Source organism: Sminthopsis crassicaudata, chromosome 4 (genome assembly GCF_048593235.1).
Source record: "Sminthopsis crassicaudata isolate SCR6 chromosome 4, ASM4859323v1, whole genome shotgun sequence".
Lineage (NCBI taxonomy): Eukaryota > Metazoa > Chordata > Mammalia > Dasyuromorphia > Dasyuridae > Sminthopsis > Sminthopsis crassicaudata.
The window spans coordinates 16888965-16915460 of record NC_133620.1 but is presented as its reverse complement, the minus strand read 5'-3'; the positions used below and the strand labels follow the sequence as shown (position 1 = coordinate 16915460).

The 26496-nt window shown below is 37.7% G+C and overlaps 1 protein-coding gene across 2 annotated transcripts in view; it reads left to right on the top strand.

The window, feature by feature from the left end:
- FGGY (FGGY carbohydrate kinase domain containing) overlaps positions 1-26496 on the top strand; it is a 517954-nt gene that overhangs the window by 31075 nt on the left and 460383 nt on the right. For both annotated transcript variants that reach the window (XM_074265798.1, XM_074265799.1), the window contains exon 4: positions 7096-7247. In XM_074265798.1, coding sequence (XP_074121899.1) covers positions 7096-7247 — 152 coding nt within the window. The remainder of the gene's footprint in view (positions 1-7095; positions 7248-26496) is intronic.

Sequence of the window (26496 nt, the reverse complement as noted above, 5' to 3'; positions counted from 1 at the left end):
GTACATATACATATATACATGTCTGTATATACATACACACACATATATCTATCTATCTATATCTATCTATCTATCTATCTATCTATCTATCTATCTATCTATCTATCTATATGTAATGCACACACATGCAAACCGCACTTCTTCATTGCATTAATACATTGCACCTAGAGGTAGCTATTGTGTTTATTATAATTTTCACATAATAAAGGAAATAAAGTTCACATGTGTTATTGAGTTACCAAAGGTCATACAGCTAAGTTCATGGCAGGGATGGAACTCGCCCTTCAGTCTTTCACTCTTCAGATCCAGGTTCAATGTCTTTTCTTTCTTTCTGTGTTTTTTTTTTTCTATCTCTTTTTAAGGCAACTTTGGACACTGTTTTTAGTTGCAAGGGTTTTCAAGGATGTGGGGGACAGAACTTTTGGCTTAATTGCCAATATCAGCCCATGTTTCTTTTTAAATTTTTATTGGCTGCTGATGACTGACTACATATGACAATTGAGTCCTTCTGTGCTAAACAATCCCCATACCTTTCCTTCATCACAAAGATTCAGGAAGAATAACTCAGATAAGAATTCAGGTCTGTGCTTTTTTTTTTAGTTCTTTATATACTTTTTTATTTTTCATAAAAGCTCTTTCTTTTACAAATACATGGGAAGCTAGTTTTCAACACTCACCTTTGCAAAATCTTGTGTTCCAAATTTTTCTCCCTACCTTCCTCCCATCTCCTTCCCTAGACAGCAAACTAACCAATATAAGCTAAGCCTGTGCAGTTGTTCTAAACATTTTCACATTTATCATACTGCATAAGAAAAATCAGTTCAAAAAGGAAAAAAAAATGAGAAAGAAAAAGCAAAGCAAGCAAGCAAACAACAACAAAAAAAGGCAAAAATACCATGTTGTTCTCCACATTCAGTTCTCTCCTTGAATGAAGGCGGTTCTCTCCGTCACAAGTCTATTGGAATTAGCCCGAATCACCTCATTATTGAAAAGAGCCAAATCCATCCCAGTTGAATCCATCCCATAATCTTACTGTCACTGTTACCTTGTACATTATTCTCTTGGTTCTGCTCATTTCACTCAGCATCAGTTCATGTCCTTCTCTCCAGGCCTCTCTGAAATTATCCTGCTTATCATTTCTTACAGAACAATAATATTCTATACCATTCATATACCATAACTTATTAAGCTATTCTCCAGCTGATGGGCATCCACTCAGTTTCCAGTTCCTTGCCACTACATAAAGGGCTGCCACAGACATTTCTGCACATGTGGATTCTTTTTTTTTTTTTTTTTTTTCCCCTGAGGCTGGGGTTAAGTGACTTGCCCAGGGTCACACAGCTAGGAAGTGTTAAGTGTCTGAGACCAGATTTGAACTCAGGTCCTCCTGAATTCAAGGCTGGTGCTCTATCCACTGCACCACCTAGCTGCCCCTCACATGTGGATTCTTTTCCCTTTTTTATGATCTCTTTGAGTAGGCTTGCTCTTCTTAGGGAGGGGCAGCCACAAAAATAAAGGTTGTCTGACTCTTGAAATATGCCATTCTTGGAGTAGCCCATATATGCCCAAGACAGATTGTTCAGGAACACAGAAATAGTGTTTTACTTTACCTTTTATGACATTCTGTCAATGAACTGAAGCCTGGTGATTTACGGTTGTGTCTCTATGGCTTATCTTGCGAAGTTTAAAAAAAAAGTAGTAATAAGATAAAAACTCAAGCTACCCATAGCTGCTGGCTTTGTCATTTGGAGCTGGCACTTCCTTCTGGTTTGGAGAGATGGAAATGTGATAGGAGAGTGGTAGTCAGGCTGTCCTGCCCTCTGTTTTTGTGTACATGGAGTTTCCATCAATTAGAATGGAATCTCCTTGAGGGCAGGGACTATTTTTGTTTTGTTTGTTTGGTGTCTCTGGTACAAAGAGAGCCTGTGGAATAGAAGGTAGGGACTTAATAAATAGTTGCTAAAGGTATTAATAAATTGACTGTGTGTGTGTGTGTGTGTGTGTGTGTGTGTGTGTGTGTATGTGTGTGTTTGTCCAGGATTTTGCACCAGTGTCTGGGATAAGCATTTGCTACAGTCCTGTTGATTCACCAGCACCAGTCATCATTCACCCCTGTTGAGTCAACAAGCATTTTGTAGGACATTTTAGCCAATGTGGGGTATTGACTTTGTTCTGGGGTACGTAGTCTCTTACTTGGTCCCTTATGATAGAGAAGGTAAGCCATGGAAAGGTTCTTCAGGGCAAGAACTAATTCATGTTAGTCTTTCCCCCCCCAGACTTGTCACTTAGTAGCTACTTAAATGCTTGTTGGATTGAATTGTATTGAAGTACTACAAGGACAATTCGTGTTGTACTGGATAGAGAGTCAGTTTCATAGTCAGGAAGACCTGAGTTCAGGAATGACTTGTGACAAACTGGCTATGTGACCCTGGACAAGTCACTTAACTCTCAGTGGCCCGGACAATTACTTCAGACTATAAATTGTAGAGTAATGGTGAGCCTACATCAGTGGAAGACATATACCCATACTCAATGATATGGCAAAATGGGTGAGCGTCCAGAGAAGGGCAACAGGATGGGGAAGAGCCTTGAGCTTATAATATATGAAGATAATTTGGAGGACCTGGGAATATTGAACCTGGAATAAAGGAAATTATTTGGGGTAAAGATACACACCTTCCAATCTGTGAATGAAGGAATAGATGTATATTTGGCTTCAAATGACAGAATCAGAAATAATCCAATAGAGTCCAAGGGAAACTCCCCCAAATTTAGAATTCTCCCAAAGGGAAGTGGAATATACAGAGAGAGTATGGGACCTTCCCTTTTAGTTGCCCAAGCAGTGGCTGAGGACCCATTGGTTAGGTGGGTTATAATTGGAGCTATTTTTCAGAGAGGGGTAGAATTAAACGTCTACTGGGGACCTGACCAATTCTTAGATTCCTTGATTCTGTCAAAGCACAGGACCATGTCGTGTGTGTGTGTGTGTGTGTGTGTGTGTGTGTGTGTGTGTGTGTGTGTGTGTGAATTTGATTTGAAAAGACAGATAAAAGGATACCACATCATAGAACCATCTGCACCCAGAGGGAGGACTGCAGGAACTGAGTGAGGATTGCAACATAGCGTTTTCATGCTTTTTGTTGTTGTTTGCAGTTTATTTTCTTTCTCATTTTTACCCATTTTGATCTGATTCTTGTGCAGCAAGATATTTGTATAAATATGCATGCACAAATTGGATTTAACATCCATTTTTACCATGTTTAACATATATTGGATTATTTGCCATCTAGGGGAGAGGGTGGGGAAAAGGGGAAGACATTGGAACACAAGCTTTTTCTTTTTTTTTTTTTTTTTTTTTTTTTTTTTAGATAAATTTTTTTTTATTTTTTTTTATTTTATTTTTTTATTTTTTTATTTTTTTTATTTTTTTTATTTTTTTTTATTTTTTTTTTATTTTTTTTATTTTATTTTTTTTTTATTATTATTATGGAACACAAGCTTTTTCAAGGGTCAATAGTGAAAAATTATTCATGCATATATTTTGAAAATAAAAAGCTTCAATTAAAAAACAAACCTACTGGATACTTTTAACTTGTCCTTTAATTTTCCAAAACAAAATTTTCCTAGAATAATGCATGAGAGAAGAAAAGAAAAGATTGTTTTTTTTTTAAAGCCATTGAATTAGATAATGTTGGTAGAGCTTGAATGGTTTTTAGCTGAGAAGATGCCGTTAGCTAGACTCAAAAAAGATCCTTGTGACTAAGTTAGAGAGTCAGTAAATATGCTCCGGGTAGGACATGAGTTTTATGTAAAATGCATTCATGATCCTCAATCTTTATTTCATTTTTCCAGATTGGGACATTTATCTATGGAAAGGCTATACATTCTTTAACAGTTGGACCTGTTAGCTTGAATAGCTATGGGCCTGAAGTGATCTCTCTCTTTCCTTGCCTCCTTCTTCTCCTCCTTCTTCTCTGTCTCTGTGTATGTCTCTCTCTCTCTCTCTCCTTGCCCCTCCCTACTTCTATCTTTCTCCCTTCTTTCCCCTCCTCTTCCTCTCTTCCTGTTTTTCTTCTTTCTCTTTTCCTCCTTTTACTCTTTGCCTCTATGTTTCTCTTCCTCTGCCTGTTTTTCTTGTCTTTCTTCTTCTTCTTTCACTATTTCACTATATCTGTCTGTTTCTCTTTCTTTTCCTGTCTCTCCCTCCCCTTCTTTCCCCATATCCTTTTCCCACTTCCCTTTTTCCAATAAATGGATCTGACTTCAGTATTCCCATGCTCAAAAGCCTTCATGGCTTGTAGTTATAGGAACTTAAAATCAAGAACTCTGGATCATATTCAATAAGATGAAATTGAATAGACAGAACATGCCAATAGAACATATTAATTCTGGGTATCAATCCTCTTCTACATTGTAATTTGGCATCCAAGAATGGCATGAGTCAGATTGCCCTCCAATAGGGAGGGGCGTGCTCTATTTTTTTGTCGTTGTAAAATAAGACATTCTGTTCTGGGTACCACATTTTAGGAACTTAAAGGAGGATGACCAGGGTGGTACAAGATCTTGAGACCCCTCAATAGGTTGGAACCAGCCAGGGAATAAGCATTTCTTAAGGTTTTCTTGAATGTGGGGCTTTGATCTAAGCACTGGGGAAACTAAGGAAAGCCAAAGCACACTCTGCCCTCAAGGAGCTCACTTTCTAATTTGGGGAAGAGATGTGCAAGAGGTATTCTCTGAGAGAGAGTCCTGGGAGACCAGGAAAATCTTCATGTAGATGAAAAGGGGCAGGTAACATTTAGATGGAAGAACAGAAGACAAAGTGCTATGGATTTAAATGAGGTCCACATCATCAGGGAGGCATGACTTGCAAGTGAGTTGGATTTCAGTGAGGGAAGGCCTCACCTTCTCCTCCAGAGCCATCTGCGTTCAGTGGCAAGATAAAGATCAGGAGGACTGGAGTTGGCTCTCTGTGGATATAAATATGATCTGGCAGAAAGATTGATTTGGGGTGTTAGCTTTCCTCAGGTATTTCAAGGACTGCCAGAGGGACAAAGTGTTAACGTTGTCCTGTTTGGCCACAAGAACAGAGAAAGGAGCAACAGGACTGGAAGTGCAGAGAGGCTTTTGGGTTTTCCTTCAGGAAAATGTTCTTAACCACTAGAGCTATCCAGATATTGACTGGGTCACCTTGGCAGTTAAGGAACTACTTTCCCCACTGCTACTTCCCATCAAACAACCTCAGGAGTTCTTTAAATTGAATGAACATTCAATGGGTATATCATGTTCGTGGTGAATTCAGAAATATCGAGGCTCCTTCCTAGCTTCAAAAACTCCTAAGTTTGGTCTTCATAGCCCTCACAGTCTGAGTCTCCAAGTTTCTTTATTAGTCTTATTTTATACCATTAATAGCTATGAAAAATATTTTCCCCATCAACTAAACTGTGTCAAACAAGAAGCATTTCTTATTAAGTACATATTATGTGGCAGATGTTGTGCTAAGTGCCAGGGATACAAAGAGGCAAAAGTAAGTCCTTGCTTTCAGGAAGCTCAGTTTATTGGAGGAGACAACAAGCGCACAATCCCCGCACACATTGCCCATTTCATCCTGCTTCGTCCTCCCCTGGAATGCTCATTTAGGACATCCCAGATGGTTGTCTAGATGACAACTACGTTACCATCTATTGAAATCCCTCAGGTCTTGATACAATTATGTCCTCCCCCATAGAGCCTTTCTTCTTCCTCCCAACTGATGCTGATCCTTCTCTCTTCAGACTTCCATTGTCCCCTCAACAAACCCGGGTTTGGATCATCCCCACTTGGATGGGTGTCCTAACTATTCTATTATAGCACCCACTCTTTGAGGGGAATTATATATATATTTTTTATCTTTGGATCCTCATTACCTCGAATATTGCCTGGAATCCCCAGCATCATTCTGTATTCTAGAACCACTCAGGCTGTGTGCAACCCACAACTTTCTGAGCATGCTAGAGAAATCACAAAATCACCCAAAAGACAATGAAACACAGAAAATATTACAGTTTTAAAACTAAGTCAATCTGTAACCCAGATGACTGGGTGACCCCTGTTACTATCTGAGCCCCCTCTCTATTCTTTCCATAGTCTGTGCACACTGGTCTGCTTTTTCCTCCTTATACACAATCATCCCCATCTCCCATCACCATGCCTTTGTCCAACTGTCTCTCATGCCTGCAATGCCTTATTACCTCAGCATTTGAGTTCTCCTGATGGCCTTGAAGACCCAAATTGAATCTCACTGTCTCTAGGAGATCTTCACAGATCCCCACAGCTTCTTCTGCTTTCTACTCTGAAGTATATATATAATGTATAATTCCCCTCAAGGAGTGGATGCTATAATAGAATAGTTACTCTACTTTACACACACTCAGAATTTATAGTTTAGGTACCAATTTATCATAATTCTGTCTCCCCCATTAAAGTATGAGCTCCCCGAAGGCAGGAACTGGTGGATTTGTTTTGTTGTCATTAGTTTTTCTTTTGTGCCATTCTTTGTATCTTCTGCTCTTAGCAGGGTGTCTGGAAGAGGGGAAAGGCTTCCATGCTTGGTAATTGGTTGATTGAGTACAGGTGCTCAAATGCTTGTTGTATGAAATGGAACCCTCTGGGTCTCGTGCTTTGTTTCTTGTCTTCTCTTCCTTTCTTCGTTGAGCTTTTTCTCTGTATATCTATATCTCTCACTGTTTGTCTCTATTCGTCAATACGAATAATATAATACAAATACTTCAATATTTTCGTCTGTTTCTTTACTTCTCTTTCTCTGTTTTTCTGTCTGCCTCTTTCTGTTTTTTCTCTGTCTTCATTTCTTTATCTCTAATTCCTTTATCTCTCTTTGCCTTTGGGTCTCTGCCTGTTTGTATCTCTGTGTCTGCTTGTTTTTTCTTCTAAATTGCTCTTGCAATGATTTGCCACTTCTCTCTGTTTCTCTCTCCCTCTTTCTTTCTGTCTGTCTCTTTCTTCCCCTCTCTCTGTCTCTGTTTCTGTCTGTTTTTGTCTTTTGTCTCTCTGTGTGTCTCTGCCTCTCTCATTGTCTCCATGTCTTTACTCCTGTATCAGGGGACCCCAACAGAAATATCATCATGTGGATGGATCACCGTGCAGCCAGCCAAGTAGAGAGAATAAACAGTACCAACCATCGAGTTCTGAAATTTGTTGGAGGAGTGATGTCCGTGGAGATGCAGCCTCCTAAACTTCTCTGGTTGAAGGAGGTGAGTGCCCAGAATGGGAATTGGGAGAAGGGAGTGGTGCAATCAAACCTAGCTCACTCTTTAGTAAAATCAGGAGCTTTGCCATTTTTTTTAAATAAAGGGACTTGCTCAGAATCCCATAGCTTCTAGGTGTCAGAGGTTGGATTGGAACCCATTACTGATTTCACCCCTAGCACTTAATTCATGGGTTCCATAGCTAGCACTGAAGGAATTCAGGGAATTCAACCTTTTTAATGAAGTGTCCAGCAAGGGAATGCCACTTTAATGGATCCCATTAGAGATGGATGAGTGAGAAAGTTCAAGTCCCCGAGAAAGCCTACAGACTTGGAAATCCCTTGTGGGCTGGAGAGCGAGAATCCATCTAATGAGCAGTAGCCTGGTGTGATTCATGTCCTGAGTATAAATTGCTAGTGATTTCAATTACTCCAGCAGCCTAAGGGGAAAAGAAGACAATCCTATATCTTGGTGCCCCCCAGAGGAACATGGGAGTCCCAAAGCCTTGGATTCTAATTTCAGCCCTGCCCATGATTATTCTGCATTTTATTATATCTCTCTGACTCTCAGATTTCTCTTCTGAAAAACGTGTGTGTTTGTGGGATGAGAGAAGGGAGAGAGCAGTTATAAGTGGGGGAAAATTGAGAAAATTGAATATAACAGTGCTGAACTTGGAGCCAGGAAAGACCTGATGCTTTCTAGTTGTATGGACATAGGCAAGTCACTTCCCCAAACTTGTCTATCAAATGGTGCTACTAATACCAATATTACTCGGGTGAGTCTCAAGTGGGATAACATCACTATAATATCCATAAAGCATTTTGCAGCTTCTAAGTGGTCCTCAAACTTGTTAAATAGGGGGCCAGTTCACTGTCCCTCAGACTGTTGGAGGGCTGGACTATAGTAAAAACAAAAGCTCCCACTCTGTCTCTGCCCCTCAGCCCATTAGCCATAACCTGGCAGGCCACATAAACGTCCTCAGTGGCTGCATCTGGCCCGTGGGCCGTAGTTTGAGAACCCCTGTTCTAAGGTATCATTATAAATTGTAATAAGATATTTAAAGCCCTTTTCAGATTAAAAAAATGATTCTGCATTTAGTCTTCGGTTGGTTAGGATGGGAAATGTGATTTTGTTCCACTCTGAGATCCAGAGTTGTCTCAATGTTTGGTTGCTTGGCCACGTGGTATGCTGTAAGAGACCAGATGTCCTTTCAAGTCAAGAAGAGGTCCCCTAATGGGTATCTGGACTGGCCAGGACTCTGCTTCAGCTAGGACTCTGCATCTCAAAGGTGTCTCTCAATGCACAGCAATGATATCAAGGAGGATCATCTCCCTTTCCCTCCTTTACCTTCTTCTTTTTCCTTCCCTTCCTCACTCCCTTCTTCCCAGGATACCGAAGTCTAAGCTATAATCTCTGCCTTAAAGGTTCTTTCACTTTAGCTGGAGTGACAAATGAGCTTGCATAAGAGAACCACTAAGTGCCCAAGTCTATGTAACTTATTGATTCTCTGATTCAAAGATTGTAGCTCTAGGATTGAAGTCGGGTATATGAGGGTTCAAATCCTACCTCTGACACCTAACTATGGGACCCTGAGAAAGTCTCTTCACCTCAATATCCCAAACAACTCCTTGGATTTTTCTAATATAATTAGAAATGGATGGCTCGCTATCAGCCTAGGTGGAGGAAGTTCCTCACCCTGACAAAATATTTGTACTGTCTGCCTCATGAGATGGAAAGAGAGCACTTTGTAAATTGTCAAGGCTCTGTATAAATATGTTATAATTATCTCAAGCCCTCCCTGTTACATCCTTATGTCAACATTTTCCCAGGATCTCCTGTAATTGAATAAGATGCTAAACATGTCCTCATTGTATATGATCCTCAAAGGAGATTTGTAGCTTCCCTGAAATTAATATGGAGACTTAATAAGATCCAGATTTCCTCTGAAGCTTATAAATAAGGATCTTCTGCCTGGTGACTTCCCACTCAACCCGAATGGCCTCTTCAGGCAATATTCCTTGCTTCCTCAGGTGGAGAAAAGCTTCCTCTCCCTCCAGCCCCCCAAGACAAATTGCCATAGACTCTGGATCTCAAAGCTAGGGCCTTAATCTTAATTGCCCATTTTACAGAGGAGAAACTGAAGTGCTAAGATATTTGGTGATTCATCCAAAGTCATACAGCTATTGAGTTGCTTCCTCTGATTGCAAAGCCATATTCTTTCTACTTGGCTAAGTACCTATTCAAGGCCTGCTGTACCCAGTTTTTTCTCAGTGCACAATCAGTCTACTGTCCTATATATGTATGTATGTATATATATATGTATATATATATATATATATATATATATATATATACACACACACATACACACACACACACACACACACACACACACACACACACACACATATATAATAGGTAATGATGTCAAAGACAAAAATGAACCAATATTTGCCAAGAGTTTCCATTCTACTGGGGCAAATTCTATGGACATAGAAGCAACTGCTTCCCTGGATGAAAAGTCAAGTTTGATGGCTGCACAGATCCTTCCCGACTTTAACATTATATTCTCTTATCTGGAGAACAACTCTGCCAGGAAACAGCAGGCTTTCTTACCAAGAATCAGGTTTCTATGACATTTTCCGAACTCGCATTTCTATAATTGTTACAAATAGCTATAACAACAACTCAGAAAATAAAGAGTGAACATGGTGATAACCCAATTTTATAGGAGAAGCAACAGGCCTTGGAGGAGGGAAGGGATCTCCTCAAAGTCACATGAGAAAGCCAGGCCAAAAAGTATTTATTAAACCCCATAAATGTGCCAGGCCTTGTGCTAAATAAACTCTGGAGATAAAAAGAAAAGCAAAAATAGCCTCTGCCCTCAGAAGGCTCATAATTATTAGGGGAGATAGCACATAAACAGTTAGGTACATATAAACTATATAATCATATTTTTATATATACACAAATTATATAGGCCCACCTATATGTTTAACACACACATATATTTATACATATTTGTATAACCTCATACATACATAGATGTTTGAATATGTATATATACACACATATATATGTATGTATATAATATATGTATACATATATGTATATACATATGTATGTGTATATATGTAAATATATGTATATATATATTATATATAAATAAATGTACCATAGGCTAACCTGGAAATAATCAAGAGAGGGAAAACCTTGGAATTAAGGGCATTTGGGAAAGGCTTCCCATAGGGGGAGATTTGAGCTGAGATCTGAAGGAATACAGGTAGTGTAGGATTTGAGTCTAGTTCTTTTCATAATGTCGACCTGCCTTTATAGTCCACTTCATTTCCCCCAGAATGGAAAAAAAAAGCTTGAGACAAAGAGACAAAAAAATGATATGCTTGTGACACTTATTTCATTGCATATTCAGGACCAGAGCACACTAGTCAACACCCTTTTCTCCGTGTGGTTCATTGCCCTCTTGTTTCTAGAAGTCAGGTATCAAAGATCACCGGTCCAGATGTCCAGTTCTGGCTGCCAAGAAGACACGTGGACTTTCTGAGATTAATTTAGCCCTTCTCTAGAGAGAGAGAGACTCTGGCCCTTGGGTCTTGTCATGCAGTATAGAATTTTAAGGGTGTCCCTTCTACTTAAGGTCTGTGTGTCTTAGATTGACGGATGGTTCCTTAATCATAACTGTCAGATAAAAGGAAAAATATCATGTGAATTTTTCATAACCCCCACGAGTCTGGCTTTTCCATTTGGTCTCAATGATTCTTGCTCCCTTCCTAATGAAGGCCAAATGTAAATTAAGTCCTGTCAGGTTTTGAGCAGTCAGAATCTTCTTTCCTTCTAAACATGAAACATGGGAGAGTAACAAGGTGCAGACTGAGGAAGGTCATTAGAGCTAACTGGCTCAAGCAGACTGACAGTTTAATGTTAATGGAAGCTAATTAACATGGCTTGCAAAAATGGCAAGGAAATATTCATATCCATCTTTGAATTCATTTCACATCCCTTTCCCCCTATTGTCAGCACAGCATGGATCTTAGCATTTCATTGTTTGAGATTTGTTCATTGTTCTTTAAAAAAGATTCTAGGAGCAACTGGCTAAAAGTTCATAGGTTCTTCTTGACCAATGAAAACAATGTTTAACCAGTTCCTGGCATGATAGAAAGGTCACTGGCACTGAGACCAGTGGACCTCTGATACTCTGATACCCACTTACATTTGTCATTTTTTAAATAGTAGTGTTTATTTTTAATACCTGTTGCTTTATGAATCAGAAGAGAGATCAGAGTAAAAGGGAAAAACCAATGGAGAGATTAAAAAAAAAAAAACAACAACAGAAAAAAAGGAGTGAACATAGCATGTATTGACTTCCATTCAGTCTCTTTACTTTTTTTTTTTTTCTGTATTCAGATAGCATTTTCTGTCCAAAGTCTCTTGGGATTGCTTTGGGTCCCCGAACCACTGAGAAGAACCACACCTTTTATAGTTGATCATCACACATTCTTGCTGTTATTGTGTATAATATATTCCTGGCTTTGCTCAGCTTTAATTCATAAAAATCTTTCCAGGCCTTTCTAAAATCAGCCTGTTCATCATTTTTTATAGAACAATAATATTCTATTAACTTCCTATACCACAACTTGTTCAGCCATTCTCCAACTATGGGCATCCACTCCTTTTCCAATTCTTAGTTACCACACAAAGGGCTGCCACATTTTTGCACATGTGGGTTCTTTTCCCTCTTTTATGATTTCCTTGGGATCCAGTCCCAATAATGGCATTGCTGGGTCAAAGGGTTTACACAGTTTTACAGCTCTTTGGGCATAGTTCCACATTGCAACTCTACTAACAATGCATTAGTGTCCCAGTTTTCCCACATCCCCTCCATTTATCATTACCTTTTCCTGTCATCTTAGCCAATCTTAAAGTGTGAAGTAGTATCTCAGAGTTGTTTCAATTTGCATTTCTCTAATCACTGGTGATTTAGAGCATTTTTTCATGTAATTATAAGGGGCTTTAATTTTGTCATCTGAAAATTATTTGTTCATTTCCTTTGACCATTTATCAATTGGGGAATGACTTGTTACCACTGTCATTTTGGGCAAATGTCATTTCCTTGAGCCGAATTGTCCTAAGTTTTCAAAATAGGGGGTTGGGTTAGATGACCTCTGAGACTACTTCCAAGGTGAACTCTGTGAGTCTTGTCTGATTTTGGCAGTGACTTTGTATTTAAGCCCATGTTGGGGGAAAAAAAAAAAAAGATACTTTGGCTTATTAGGAAATTCTGGTGATCTTTCTGGATCTTTGGCTATCTTGTGCCTACATTTCTTTTGATCTCAAATCTACTGAATTTCCCCATTTTTTTGTGTTTGAACAAGGTTCTACATTTGAATCCTGACTGTCATTTACTACTTGTATAGTTCTGATTAAGTGAGTTTTCCCTCTGGGCCTCAGTTTCCTTATTTGTAAAATGGTATCTGACTATTTCAGAGGTTCTTGAACCGTAGCATGAAACCTTTTGACAGACTGGTGAAACCTCCTTCTCAGAATCATGCTTTAAATGTGTATGGTATACAGTATTACAAAGGAAATCGAGTATTTTGAAATATATTAATCAGTAAACATCTATTATGAATATGTGCCAGGAACTTGGGTTATAAAATAAGCCAAAATACAGTCCTTACCCTCAAGAAGCTTATAATCTAACAGAAGAGACAACATGCAAATTAATATTCCAAATCAAGTTGTTTACCAAATAAAGTGGAGATAATTAATGAAGCATGGAATTACAGAGCATTAGGGAAAGAGTCTTGGAAAAGGTAGGATTTTGGTTAAATTTTAAGTAAATCTAGGGAGGTCAGTAGGGTGAAATAAGTAGGGAAAGTATTCCGGGAATGGGGAATAGTCGGAGAAAATGGCCAGAGCTAAGAGATGGAGGGTCTTGTTCATGGAGGCTAATTCACTAATAAATTGTTGGTGGACTTGTGAAATGATCCAGCCATTCTGGAGAGCAATATGGAGCTATGCCCAAAGAGCTGTAAAACTGGTCAGTGTCCCTGGATTGAAGAGAACATGTTGGTGAGGAAGAGTTAAGAAGGCTGAAAAGGAAGAAGGGAACTGGGTTATGAAGGAGAACTGGGTTATGAAGGACTTTAAGCACTAAATGGAAACTTTTGTATCTGGAGGTGAGAGGGAGCCATGGGAGTTTATTGAGCAGGAGGAGAATGATCAGACTGGACTTCAGAAAAATCAGTTTGACAGCTGAAAGGAGGATGGGCTGGAGGGAGGAGTAACTTGAGGCAGTAGCCCTGCCGGCAGCTCTTTCAGCAGCCAGATGGTAGGTGATGGCTGTTTGCACCACTGCGGTGGCTATGTCAGAGCAGAAAAAGGGACATATGGGACAGTTGCTGCAGAGGTGAAATCAGCAGAACTTTGCCAGATTGAATTTATGGGGTGTGAAAGAGTTCTCAAAATCAAAAAAGTAAAGAATTTCCAGACTAAATGACTTCTGATCTCCCTTTCAGGTCTAAATCTATAATCTTATTTCTCACTAGTGGTAACAAGCCGTCCCCATTTCCTTCAAGTTTTTTCATTCTTTACCACAGAATAAAGCCATGGGATGCTTCTCTCTGTCTTAGCATCTGTCTCTTGTGGATATTCAATTTAGCATCCTCTCACTCACCTTCCTTATGTAACACTTCACTCCACCCACCCACCCAATTTCCTTTCACTGTGTTCTATTCCTGGGGTTTGCTGAAAATATGTTCCTGCTAAATATGGAATCAAGCAAAGGTGGGCTGGACCATTTTAATGCTTCCATATGTACATGGTGGGTGTGAACAGGCTGTGACATGAGGGGAATGCTGAAGAAGAATGGGAATCAAATATATCATCATCTGGAAAATGTATGGCAGGAAGAGATGATGAGGGGTCATCCGATAAGAGTAAAGAATGACAACCAGGGGGTTCTGCGGGGATCTAGTAGGTTACAGCCTGCATTAGCAGAAGGCATTTCTATACTTGGATTCCTTACAGCATTGCAATTTCAAATTTGGACCCTCAATTAGAAAGTAAAGTCTTTAGCATAAGGATTGTTGCTGCCTTTCTTTGTGTTTCAGATACTTAGCACAGTGCCTGGCATAGAGTAGGTGCTTAATAAATGCTCATTAATTGATACTCCCCGACCTTTTTGTTTACGAAGCCACTAAACTAACCATTAGATTGTCACTAATGGGAAATCATGACTTAAATTCAGAAGACTCAGTGTCACTGCTTAATAGACTTGGGTAACTTAAGCTGCTCATGTCAACTCTCCGAGCCTCAGTTTACTCATCTTTAGAAGGGGATTAATATCTTCACTGCCTTGTACAGCAGGTTTTCCTGACTACAATCTTTATATTTTCTGTATTATATTATTTGCTTCTCAGCTTTCCAATCTCATTCAGGAGATAAGACTGATACCCCTGAAATACTGTGAAGATCATGGAAGACATTTGGATTGATATTGAGTAGCATGATATTGATTTTTTTATTATCATTATAGATTTTTTTTAACAAAACAAAATTTTTTTTTCAACATTGACCCTTGCAAAGTTTTCTGTTCCAACTTTTCCCCTCCTTCTCCCCACCCCCTCCCCTAGAAGGCAGGTAGACTAATACATGTTAAATATGTTAAAGAATATGTTAAATCCAATATATGTAAAGATATTGATTTTTAAATATATTAGAAGTCTAGAAAGATTCATTAGCTTGTGCACTTGAGGAAGTCCTTAACAAAAAAAGGGAGAATATAGTTGGGATTTAAAGGAAAGGTTCCATTTGTGTGGGCAGAAAAGGTGAGGGCATGATAGGTGTACCCTATCATTTTATACTGAGTAAACTGAGGCAGAGAAAGGTAAAATCAGAAACTTAAGAATTAGAAGGAATTTTAGTGATCCTCTAGTCAAAACCCCTCTATCCAGTCTCCAACAAGTGCTCATTAATCTTCTTGAAGACCTCCAGTGTTAGGAGCCTGCTACCCACCAAGGCAGGCCATGATACCTTGTGATGTCTCTGTTTAGACATTTTCCCTCATGTTGAGTCAAAACCCCTCTATCCAGTCTCCAACAAGTGCTCATTCATCTTCTTGAAGACCTCCAGTGTTAGGAGCCTGCTACCCACCAAGGCAGGCCATGATACCTTGTGATGTCTATGTTTAGACATTTTCCCTCAGTTGAGTCAAAACCCCCCTCTTGGCAGCTTCCCCACATTGCTCCTGGTTTGGGGACCAACCAGAAGCGGATGACCCCACTTCCTCATGACAGTTCTTTCCAATATGTGAAGATAGTTCTCATGACCCTCTATTGAATGTCTTTCTTTTCTGCTTAAACTTTCCCATTTCGTCCGTACTCATGGAGCCCTGAATTGCCCAAGATCACACGTCAGTTTAAAATTGAGCTGGGCTTAGTTCTTGGTTCTCTCAACTGCTCAATCAGTCCCTGATTCTTTTAAAATAACACCAGGACTCCCTCACAGACATACTTTCTTGGCTCCTAAAGTTCTCCCTTTTAAAGCAATGTTTCCAATCTGGTAAACCTTCCCAGACCCTTCTTTATTATCTGTTAATCAAATATTCCAACAGTGACTCATTTTATAGGGTCACATGAGATTTGATTCAGCAAGCAATTTGTAAGCACCTACTGTATTCCAGAGACACAAAGGACGATTATGTCCCCTTCCTGGAAAACAATTCATTTTATTGGAAGAAAGTAACATATATAGAGATGAGTAAATATAAAATAAACTCAGAGAGGCAACATGGTTTAGTGATTAAAGTAAGAGTGTTACATGCTGGCTGTGTGACTCTGGTTATCATCCCTCGTGACTCTGGGTAACTGACTGAAGAGCTGCTAACAGTTAGAGGGAACTTCTTCTTAAAGAGATCCATTCACCAATAAAAGCAGAGGAAAAGTACCAATCACTCAGTTGATGGATCTTTATGATGCATTTATTGTGTCTGGCACTGTGCTAAACTCTAGGGGTATGGAGACAAAAACAAGGGAGGAGCAAGCTCTCTACTCATAAGGCTTACACTTTTTAGGGACAACATATGCCCACCTTAGAGAAGCTCCTGATCTGGTTCCTCCTGCCTTCCTGAGTTTACGTGGGTTTGCTTTTCTAGAACCAGTTTCAGGAAAACCAAGTTGCCATGTTCAGAATCGATCATAAACACATAGGCCTAATTCTGAAAGGAACCTCAGAAGTCATTGTATCCAAGACTGCCAAATCTGGGATCCCTGAACTTTGTTTTTAAAAATAGTAAGCTATTTCACTGTAATTGGTTTACATGGCAATTCTAGATAATTTAATTTTTTGCATTAAAAACATTATTTTGAGATAAGGGCTCTAAATTTTACCAGCCTACCAAAGGAATCTGTGAAACAAAAAGAGTTGTCTGATCTAATCCAACCCTTTGATCTTGCACTTGAGAAAACTAAGGCTCACGGAGTAAGAGTAAAGGAACTTGGCTGGAATCATTCTACTCTACAATACTACTTTACTCTCTATTTTCTGGCCTCTTCACAACTTTGCTAATACCTTGCTGTCTTTATCTTTTCCTCACCTGTTCACCCCATCTTCAATTATGGAACCATGAGCCATGATAAAAATCAATTCTGCCATTGTTCCTGGATGGGATATGTCAATTTGTTTCCCTGCTGCCCAATTCATCATTCCTATAACTTTTCAGATCAAAATTTTCCCTTTTGGCCATCACTATCCCATGTATATTTTCTTCTCTATTACAGTGTAAAGTCCATGATGGAGGAAATTAACTTTAACTTCTGTATTTGTATTCTGGTGCTTGAGGGGGCAGCTAGGTGGCTCAGTGGATAGAGCACCAGCCCTGAATTCAGGAGGACCCGAGTACAAATCTGGCCTCAGACACTTAACACTTCCTAGCTGTGTGACTCTAGGCAAGTCACTTAACCCCAGCCTAAAAAATAAAATAAAATCCCCTTCCAAAAATAAATAAATAAATGTATTCTGGTGCTTGGCACTAGGGTAAGAGCTTAATAAAAGCTTTTTCATTCAATAATATAAATATAGATAAAATATATACAAAATTAACAGGAAGTAATGAGAGGGGCCACCACTAACAATCAGGAAATTGAATGGAGGAGAGGAGTATCAGGAAAAACCTCACAGAGCTTCCTGACTCACCTCTCACAATCTATCCACTGTACCATCAAGCTGTCTCAACTAGAACATAAATAAGATTTTAGATTTAAAAAAAAGTCAGGGTAGGGGCAACAGAAGTTTTATTTTGTTCTGCATCACTTATAGTGTTTTTATCTAGTTTTAGAAGTCTTTAGAGAATATAGAGAGAACATGTAGACTATATAGGGGTAGGTACTATTGGATATTATAGCACACAGGAACTCTAGGACGCTTCATAGGACGTGGACATAATATTTGTTCTCACTTTTTCATCAATCATCTCTCCTTCATATGCCTCTTAAATGAATTTTTAGAAATAAGAAAATGAGACCCACCCAGGATTCTAATAACTTGTCCATAGTCCCGTAAGTCAATTTCTTCTCCTCCCCTCTTCCTGGCTTTACAGCTAAAGAATCTGAGGGAGGCTCAGAAGAAATGACTTTTTAAGGGTGACACAGCCGGTGAATTGGCAGTGCCCTTTCCACTTTGGGGCTAGCATACCAATGAACTTCATCTTCTGGGTCGATTTTCTTTTTTTCTTAAATTTAAAATTTAAATATGGAGTAAAACAAGAAATTCTGTAACAGTGCAATTAAAAGATTGCACATGAAATTGAAAATTTATCATGTACAACTTGCTATTCCTTTCAAATATATAATAAAACTATCATGTAAATTTCTTTTTTTTTTCTATTTTTTTTCTCCTGGCTTTCAACCCTAGAGATGGCTACCATTAGACACAAATATGAATATAAATGTAAAATCATTATATACATACTATTTATCAGTTCTTTCAATGGATGCAGATAGTGTCTTCCTTCATATGTTCTTTGTAGTTTATTTGGTTTTTCATAATAGCTAAAATGAGTTGTTGGCTCAAAATTATTTTAAAAACAACACTGATGTAACTATGCGCAAGATTCTGCTCATTTTGTTCTTCATTATTTCATGCAAGTTTTTCTATGTTTTTCCTAAGATGATCTAACTCATTATTTCTTATAGCACAGTACGATTTAGCCACATACACCATATACACATACATATGTATGTAGGCCCACACATATATACACCCACTACATGTAATACAATAATATACAACTTCTTCAGTCATTTTCCACTTGATGGGCATCCCTGCAAATTTTTTTAAATTTTTATAATAATATTTATAATAATTTTTTTATTATTTTTATTAATTTTATAATTATAACATTTTTTGACAGTACATATGCATAGGTAATTTTTACATTATCCCTTGTACTCCCTTCTGTTCCAAATTTTTCCCCTCTTTCCCTCCACCCCCTCCCCTAGATGGCAGGCATTCCCATACATATTAAATATCTTATAGTATATCCTAGGTACAATATATATGTGCAGAACTGAATTTTGTTGTTGTTGTTGCTGCAAAGGAAGAATTGTATTCAGAAGGTAGAATCCCTGAAATTTTTAGTGCTTTTCCACTACAAAGAAAATTGCTTTAAACGTTTAAAAAAACATATATGTTCTTTTTCTTTTTTCCTAATCATTCTTGGAAATAAATCAAGTACAGGTATTGTTGAGTCAAAGAATATGGAAAGTTTAATAACTCTTTGGGTATAATTATAGATTGCTCTCCAAAATCATTGGATTAGTTCACAATTCCACCATTAGTGAATTAGTATCCTAATCGTCTACATCCCTTCCAACATTTGCCACTTTACCCAATCTAATAAATATAAAATGATATCTCAAGTTTGTTTTAATCTACATTATCTCTAGTCATTACTGATTTAGAGCATTATATACAACTATAAATTGATTCCCTCCTCAAACAATGACCTGTTCATAGCTTTACCAATTGGAGAATGACTCTGGACTGATGTTCAAAGGCAAGGGTGTTTCCCCTTTAGAAAGAGCAAAAACAAAACCAAAAAACTAAAATTATCCTCTTACTTTGTCCCAGAACAGTTCGGGACTGGTACTGTGTTTTGCAATGGGATATAAACCTTCATAAAAAGCCAAGACCTCAGCTGTGCCATTCCTTGGTGACCTTTTCTATTCAAAATCTCATTTTCCTTTTTCATCATAAATCTCATTTTCCTTCTTACAAAAAGAAAACACATGTAATCTCATCTCTTGTATCAGGCCGGGTCATCTCCTTGGAAGGTTTGTGGAGGGAACTTGTCAGGTTAGGACACAATTCTCTTTAACCTTTGAAGAGGGTATAGGGTCATGTTAGCTACTTTTAGAGCATCTGCTATGGATTTTGTCTGGAAAGTGGTGAGAGGGGGCGAGGTGAGTGGGTGTCTCTCCTATGGAGATTCTGTGAAGTCAGGCTGTAACTCAATATGCCCCATGTTCACTCGGGAGTATTGAGCATCCTGCCTTTTTTTTTTAACCTTGGATGTCCATTTACTCAGTTTTAAAATTTACTGTTTTAAAATTTCTATTCTTACCTTTAATTCTTATAGCTGTGCCTTCTACTTGCAGCTCCATCACACCACTGATAATCCTGAAAATTCCTAAAAATATTATGATTTCAGAGAATTAAAAAACAAATTTTTCAGAATAGCAACAGATTTCTTTGGTTATCTGGCTATATCTCATTATCAATCAAAACTACTTCTTTTCTGATTAGCAGTGTAAGCACACATCACCAAAAAATGTTAATTTATTCCCTTCTGGAAGGCCGCCAGTCATGTAGAACTCACTACTCCCTGAAGTAGCCTATTCTACTTGTGGACCTCCTTAATGAATTTTTATTGATTCCTCATCAATTCTTGTCTAGATTATTGCAATAGCTTCTTTATGGTCTGCTGCCTCAATTTTCCCTGTTCCAAATCCATCTTCCATTCAGGTACTAAAGTGATTTTTAAAAACAGGCTCTATTAACTCACTCCCTTGCTCATGTTCTCTTCCCCTTTAGATGGTAAGTTCCTAGAGGGCAGGGATTGCCTTCCCCCCCCCCCCCTCTCTCTCTTGTTTTTTTGAATCCTTAGTGCTTAGCATTGTTCGTAAAAAAAAAAAAAAAAAAAAAAAAACAGGAACTTAATAAATGTTTATTGATTTTGCCACCTCTTCATAGGATGGATTGAGAGAAGAGAATGGATGAGGGAAACATTGTTCCAGAAATTTGATTCCAAAGATTGTCAAGTTCAGACTTGTAGGTTGGGTAAAAAACAGCTATAATTTGCTCACATTTGTTATTTTTGGCCTAGTGAGTAAATGGTTAAAATTTCTCCCACTGATTTAGGTGAAAGTCTTCATTGTTTGAGTCATTTCAGGACTAGACTAGACAAGACAAAGCCCCAGAGAATATACTGTTGCATTGACCCTAGTAGGCAGGAGGGCTGGACTGGCTGACCTAACAGGCCTTTTCTCACCTCTGATTCCGGTGGGGGGATGACTCAGAGACAGTGACATCATGGATGAGCTCATTCACCCTGAGAAAAGATGTGACTATGGAGCAGGGGCAGCGGTCTTCTGCTTCCCACCCTTCCCACTTGGCGTTTTCCTCTTCCTGAGCCTGTGGCACTTTGGATTGGTTTATGCTGTTCTTTGCCCCCTCTACCTTGTAATTTATTTAATGTTTTTACACTTTATTACCTCTCATCAAAGCCATCTCATATGTTTTCCTCTTCGCTCTGTTCACTTTCTTTCTGCTCTTTTAAAAATTTCTTTTCTTTTTCTTTCATTTTTTCTCTCTTCTCTTTTTCTTCGTTTCTTTCTTTTTATTGCTCTTTAAATTCTTTTTTTCCCCTTTTCTCTTATCCTCCACAAGTAAGTTTGAATGCAATTATCTGATATCTTCATGCATTCTTGCTCACTACCCATCTTCCCCCATCCCCAATCCTCATGTTCAATTCTTAGTGATGATGATCATGGAGATAGATATATTTGCTGTAAGCACCTTATTCTTGAGCAATACTTTGAACATAGTTTGAGTAAACTAATTACCCTTTTTTCCCTGAATTTTCTTAATTCATAATATTGTGAAACAACAGGATACAAGACCCAGAAGGGACCTTTAAGTTTATCTGGCTCATCTGTATTTTGTTACATATGAAGAAACTGAGCCCCACAAAAGAGAAGTTCCTCACAGGGATATAACTTGGATAGAATTCATCCCTTACAAACCAAGAGAAGTTATGTACTTGGATCACTGATGCTCCTGGACCTTTAAATAACAAGCCACTGAATTATGGTCATTTTAACACTAATGTCTCAGTCCATTAAAAAAAATTAGTAAATGTAGACAGAATAATATCTCAAACTTTACCCATCATTTACCTGCAAAAGTGGAACCTTATTATTACTCATATCTTCTTATTACATCATTGTAGCTAGAACGTGGGTCACATCTGACTTCTCAAATGCTGTTCTATGTAGCAAAAAAAAAAAAAAAAAAAAAAAAAAAAAAAAAAAAAAAAAAAAGGATTGGTAGAAAAGGTCAGCATTTGATATGAGACTTTTCCTCAGAAGAATTCTTTATAAGGGAATCCAAACAGAATCAAAGCAATTAGTGGACAAAAGCTTAGTATTTAGAACTAGATGGGACCTTGAGGATTATAATCTGATCTGCTCATTTCAAAAATGAGTAAACTTAGTCCTAGAGAAATGAAATGGCTTTTCCAAGATAATATAGTAATAAAGGAGTATCAGACCAAGAAGTTCAGCTAGCCTGAGGATACTTTTTCTCTTTGTATTTTTTTTAATTCTGAAATTAATAAACACCAAACAAAACAGTTTTATGTATGTGTGATATGTATTAGACTAGGAAAAGAAAATTGTACAGAAAACTGTAGCTATCTGTTATGTATATCTCACTTTTCTTTTTAAATATATAAGATCAATCTAGAACTTTTAAAGTCTTTTTGCTCATCAACTCTTCTTTTTTGGCCTTTGTTCTGTTCTTTTCTCTCCATTTAAAAATGCTTCAATGATTTTCCTTCCTCCCTTCCCTCTCTTCCTCCTTTTTTCTTTCCTTCTCCTCCTTTCCTCTCTTCTCTCTCCCTCTCTGTTTCCCTTCCTTTTTTTTCTCTCTCCCCCTCCCTCTCTTTCTCTCTTGGCCATTTATCTACTGGGAAGTTGTTTCTTATATTTTAAAATTTGAATCACTTGCTTATATAGCTTGGAAATGAGACCTTTAATAGAGAAACTTATTGCAAGCCTCCCCCCCACCCCAGTTATAGCTTCCCTTCTAATTTTGGTTAAACTTGGTTTTATTTATACAAAAAACAACAATTAAAATGTAAAATTTTTGGTTATATATAAAAAATATTTGTTGTCCATCTATCCCTTGTTTGGTCATGAACTTTTCTTTTATTCATAGAGCTAAAAGATCTAATTTCTTCTTTGATTCTATAATTATTTCAATAATTACCATCTATGCCTAAGTAATATATTCATTTTTCTTGACATGTTGGTTTACACATAATTTCTGCCAGACTGTTTTTCAATTTCCCCAGAATTTTTCATAAATATTGAGTCTTTTTCCAGTATCTGGGATCATTGGGTTTTTTAAAGCATTAGACAATTAGGAAGCAGGTAGTAGACCTGGGATCTGACTCTCATTCAGGATGTCTTTTCCACAAAGAACTTTTCAGTTCTAAGTCTAATCCTATTCATATCACATATCAGGGGATAATTAATAATAACGATAATCATTCATGTTTCTTTTACCCTTTATATTTGTCATTTCATAATCACAATAATTCTTCAAGGAAAATGATATTTGCCACCATTTTTGGTTTCAAATTTTGACATATGGGGAAACTAAAGTTTAGACAGCTTGTCACTGCCCATTGTTATATTCCTTGTGAGGATGAGGTTCAGGATTTGAACTCAGAATATCATGACTCTAAATCCAATCCTCTACCCATTATTCCATAGAATATTTGACTAGTCTCTAGCGTAGCTCAGGCCTTTTAAGAAGCCATCAGCCTTGAATTCTAAGGAGAATTCTTTCCTTTTTTTCCCTTTTAAAAAAAGTAAGGGTGTTCATTATGCTTTTTGTTGTTACAGCACAATCTTTTTCCATTAAATTCCCCTTGATTACCTAGGGTATCTTTTCCTGCACCAAAGAATGACTGATCATCACTGCAACTATGTCCAATGTAATCATGAAAGTTATGTCCAACAATGTAGGCAGCCTTCCTCTTCAATGATCCTCCACTTCATTAAGGGAAGGGGCTGAGGGAAATTGTCAGGCCCAGTGCTGAACACTTTTAAAAAATATGATTGCATTTGATTCTCACAATAATCTTGTAAGGGAGGTGCTATTCTTACCTCCATTTTATAGCTGAGGAAACTAAAGAAAAAAGAGTTTGTGATAGACCCAGAGTCTCAGAGCTAATAAGTGTTTAAGGCCAGATTTGAATTCAATTCTCCCTAACTCAGCTATATAACTCCGCTATATAATATCAGTTCCCTCTATTTAAGTGATGAAGATTCTGTGCAAAAGGAATTATTGATTATTCAGCATTGACCTTGGTTAAAATTTTTAAAAATCCAATTTAAACTTTATGAAGGCAAGGCTTTTTATGAATGAAAGCTCTTCTGAAATGGGCTGGGCTGTCTGGGAAGTCTGCTCCTTGTTTTCAGACAGAGGCTGAAGAACCACTTAATGGCGATCTTTTGTGTAGAAGTTGAACTAGAAAGTGACTGTAGATCTGTCCACATTTCACATTATGTGATTCTGGGACATCTGAGCCTTGATCATCTGAAGCTGAGAGCAAGGAAGTGGCCATTACAACATTTATGAAAGGAGTCTCTTCTGCAGAGTAGGATGATGAAGCATGAATGACTTCCATTTAAGGGTTAGGAAGAAATATATCTAAGGAAGAGAAGCCAAGGTAATTGACTGTGGAGCAGGGAATATAAGAGCCATCAATGGATGGAAGCTGCTAGGATAGCATCCAGCCCATTTCATCAGAAAATATCCCCGAAATAATTTCCTGTCTCTTGGCCCAGCAGCCCCCTCTTGAATGGAGTATGGCAGACATTCCCTGGGCTCAGCAGTGACCTAGCCAGCCAGGCCAGGAAGTGAATGAATCCATTTGCCAATTAAAATGAAACCCCTCCAAAGGACCTGCTCACCCCAGACAAAAGAGATTTGTCTTCCTGGCAGTCTCCTTGGCCAGGATCCTTCTTCGCTTTGCAACCCTCCAGAGAATGGAGAAACATACTCTCTGGGAAATGAGACTGGGGCAGAGCTTTTCTTACTTCTCATTTATCTAAAGAGCTTGAATTAATTTATATTGGATTTATCTTATATGAAACTAGACTGTGAGCCCTTTGAGAACAAAGACTGTGTTTTTCTTGCATTGTCTCTCTAATGCTTAATATGGCATACAGTAGGCAGTTAATAAATGCTTGCTTCGTCACCAGCAGTTAGTGGAGTATCTGGCACAGACTAATTGCATCATCCTTATACTCATCATAGCTAAACTTAATAGAGTTCTTTAAGATTTGAAAAGTGCTTTATAAATATGATCTTATTTGATCCTCACAACAACCCTGAGAGGTAGGTATGATTACTATCCCCATTTTAAAGATGAGGAAATAAAGGAAGAGTTATGGTGTCAAACAACTAATAAATGTTTGAAGATGGATTCAAACTCAGATATATACATATATACATATATGTATATATGTATTTATATATATACATATATATGTATATATGTATTTATTTATTTCAAGTCCTGGGTTCAATAGTTGCCTTTTCTTAGCTCACATTTACATGGTATTCTAAGGTTTGCAATTAATGGATGCTGGTTGACTTGCTGACTCTGAGAGAGTGCCTGTTTTATTCTTCTGGTTTTATGGGGCTTGATTCTATTCGATAAGGACCTGACAATCTAATGGGAAAATAAGCTAAAGGAAAAAATCATGACCTCTGTGCTGTTTATCAAGGGGAAATGACTTTTCACTCTTTTAGGCGGATTAAAATCAATTAATATTGATGCAGGTTTCCTTTTGCAATTGTGCTCTATTTTGAAGTTAATTCAAATCAACAGTTATTTATGATAATAAGTGCTAGAATTTATATTCTGCTTTAGTATTTGTAGAATACTTTATATAGGTTCTCATTTCATCCTCCCAACAAAATAAAACAACTTTGTGAGATGGGTTTAATTATTATCCCCATTTTATGGATAAGGAAACTGAAGGTGAAAAAGGATAAGTAACTTTGATTCACACAACTAGAAGATGTCTGAGGCAGGATTTGAGCTTAGTTCTTTGTGATGCCCAAGTCCAATACTCTATCCCATGGACCACTGTGATTGGGATACCAATCAATCAATCAACCAACAAACATTTATTAAACAGCTGCTGTGCGCCAGGTCCTATGCCAGGCACTGGCAATTCAAGTACCAAAAGAATGAAAAATTCAATATATGTAATGAATTTATATTCTAATAAAGGAGACAATATGTCACCCCCCCATTCAATAAACTCCAATGGCTCCTTTTTAGTGCTCTAATTAAATAGAAAGCCCTGGTTGGCTTTTGAAACCTTTCTTAAACTCTTAGCTTTTCAATCTTCCAATATCTTCCACATACTGTACAATCTGTTGACATTGATCTCCTTTAAATGCTAACTCCTCACTGGTCATTTTTACCTGCTGTCCCCAGTCCTGGAATATTCTTCCTTCTCAAATCCTCCTCCTACTGACATCACTTTTCCTCCAAGGCACAGGTGAAATCCCCCTTTCCTCTAGAAGCCTTTTCCAGTCTCCATTTATACTTAAATTTGAGATTGCCTCTAATGTGTCCCATCTGTATCTTTGTTTGTAAATAGATTTAATCAAAAGAGAAAAAAAAACAGAAAAAAGTACATTGTGTGTCAGCCACATTGTTCAATGATGTTTTAGATCATTTAAAATAACTATACAATATAAAATACCTAAGAGAATATCTGCCAGAATAGACACAGAAACTATGTGAAAATAAACATAAAACATTTTTATACAAATAAATTTAAATCTGAATAGTTGAAGTAATATTTATTGTTCATAACTAGATAAGCCCAATATAATAAAAATGTTTTCTCAAAATAGAAACATA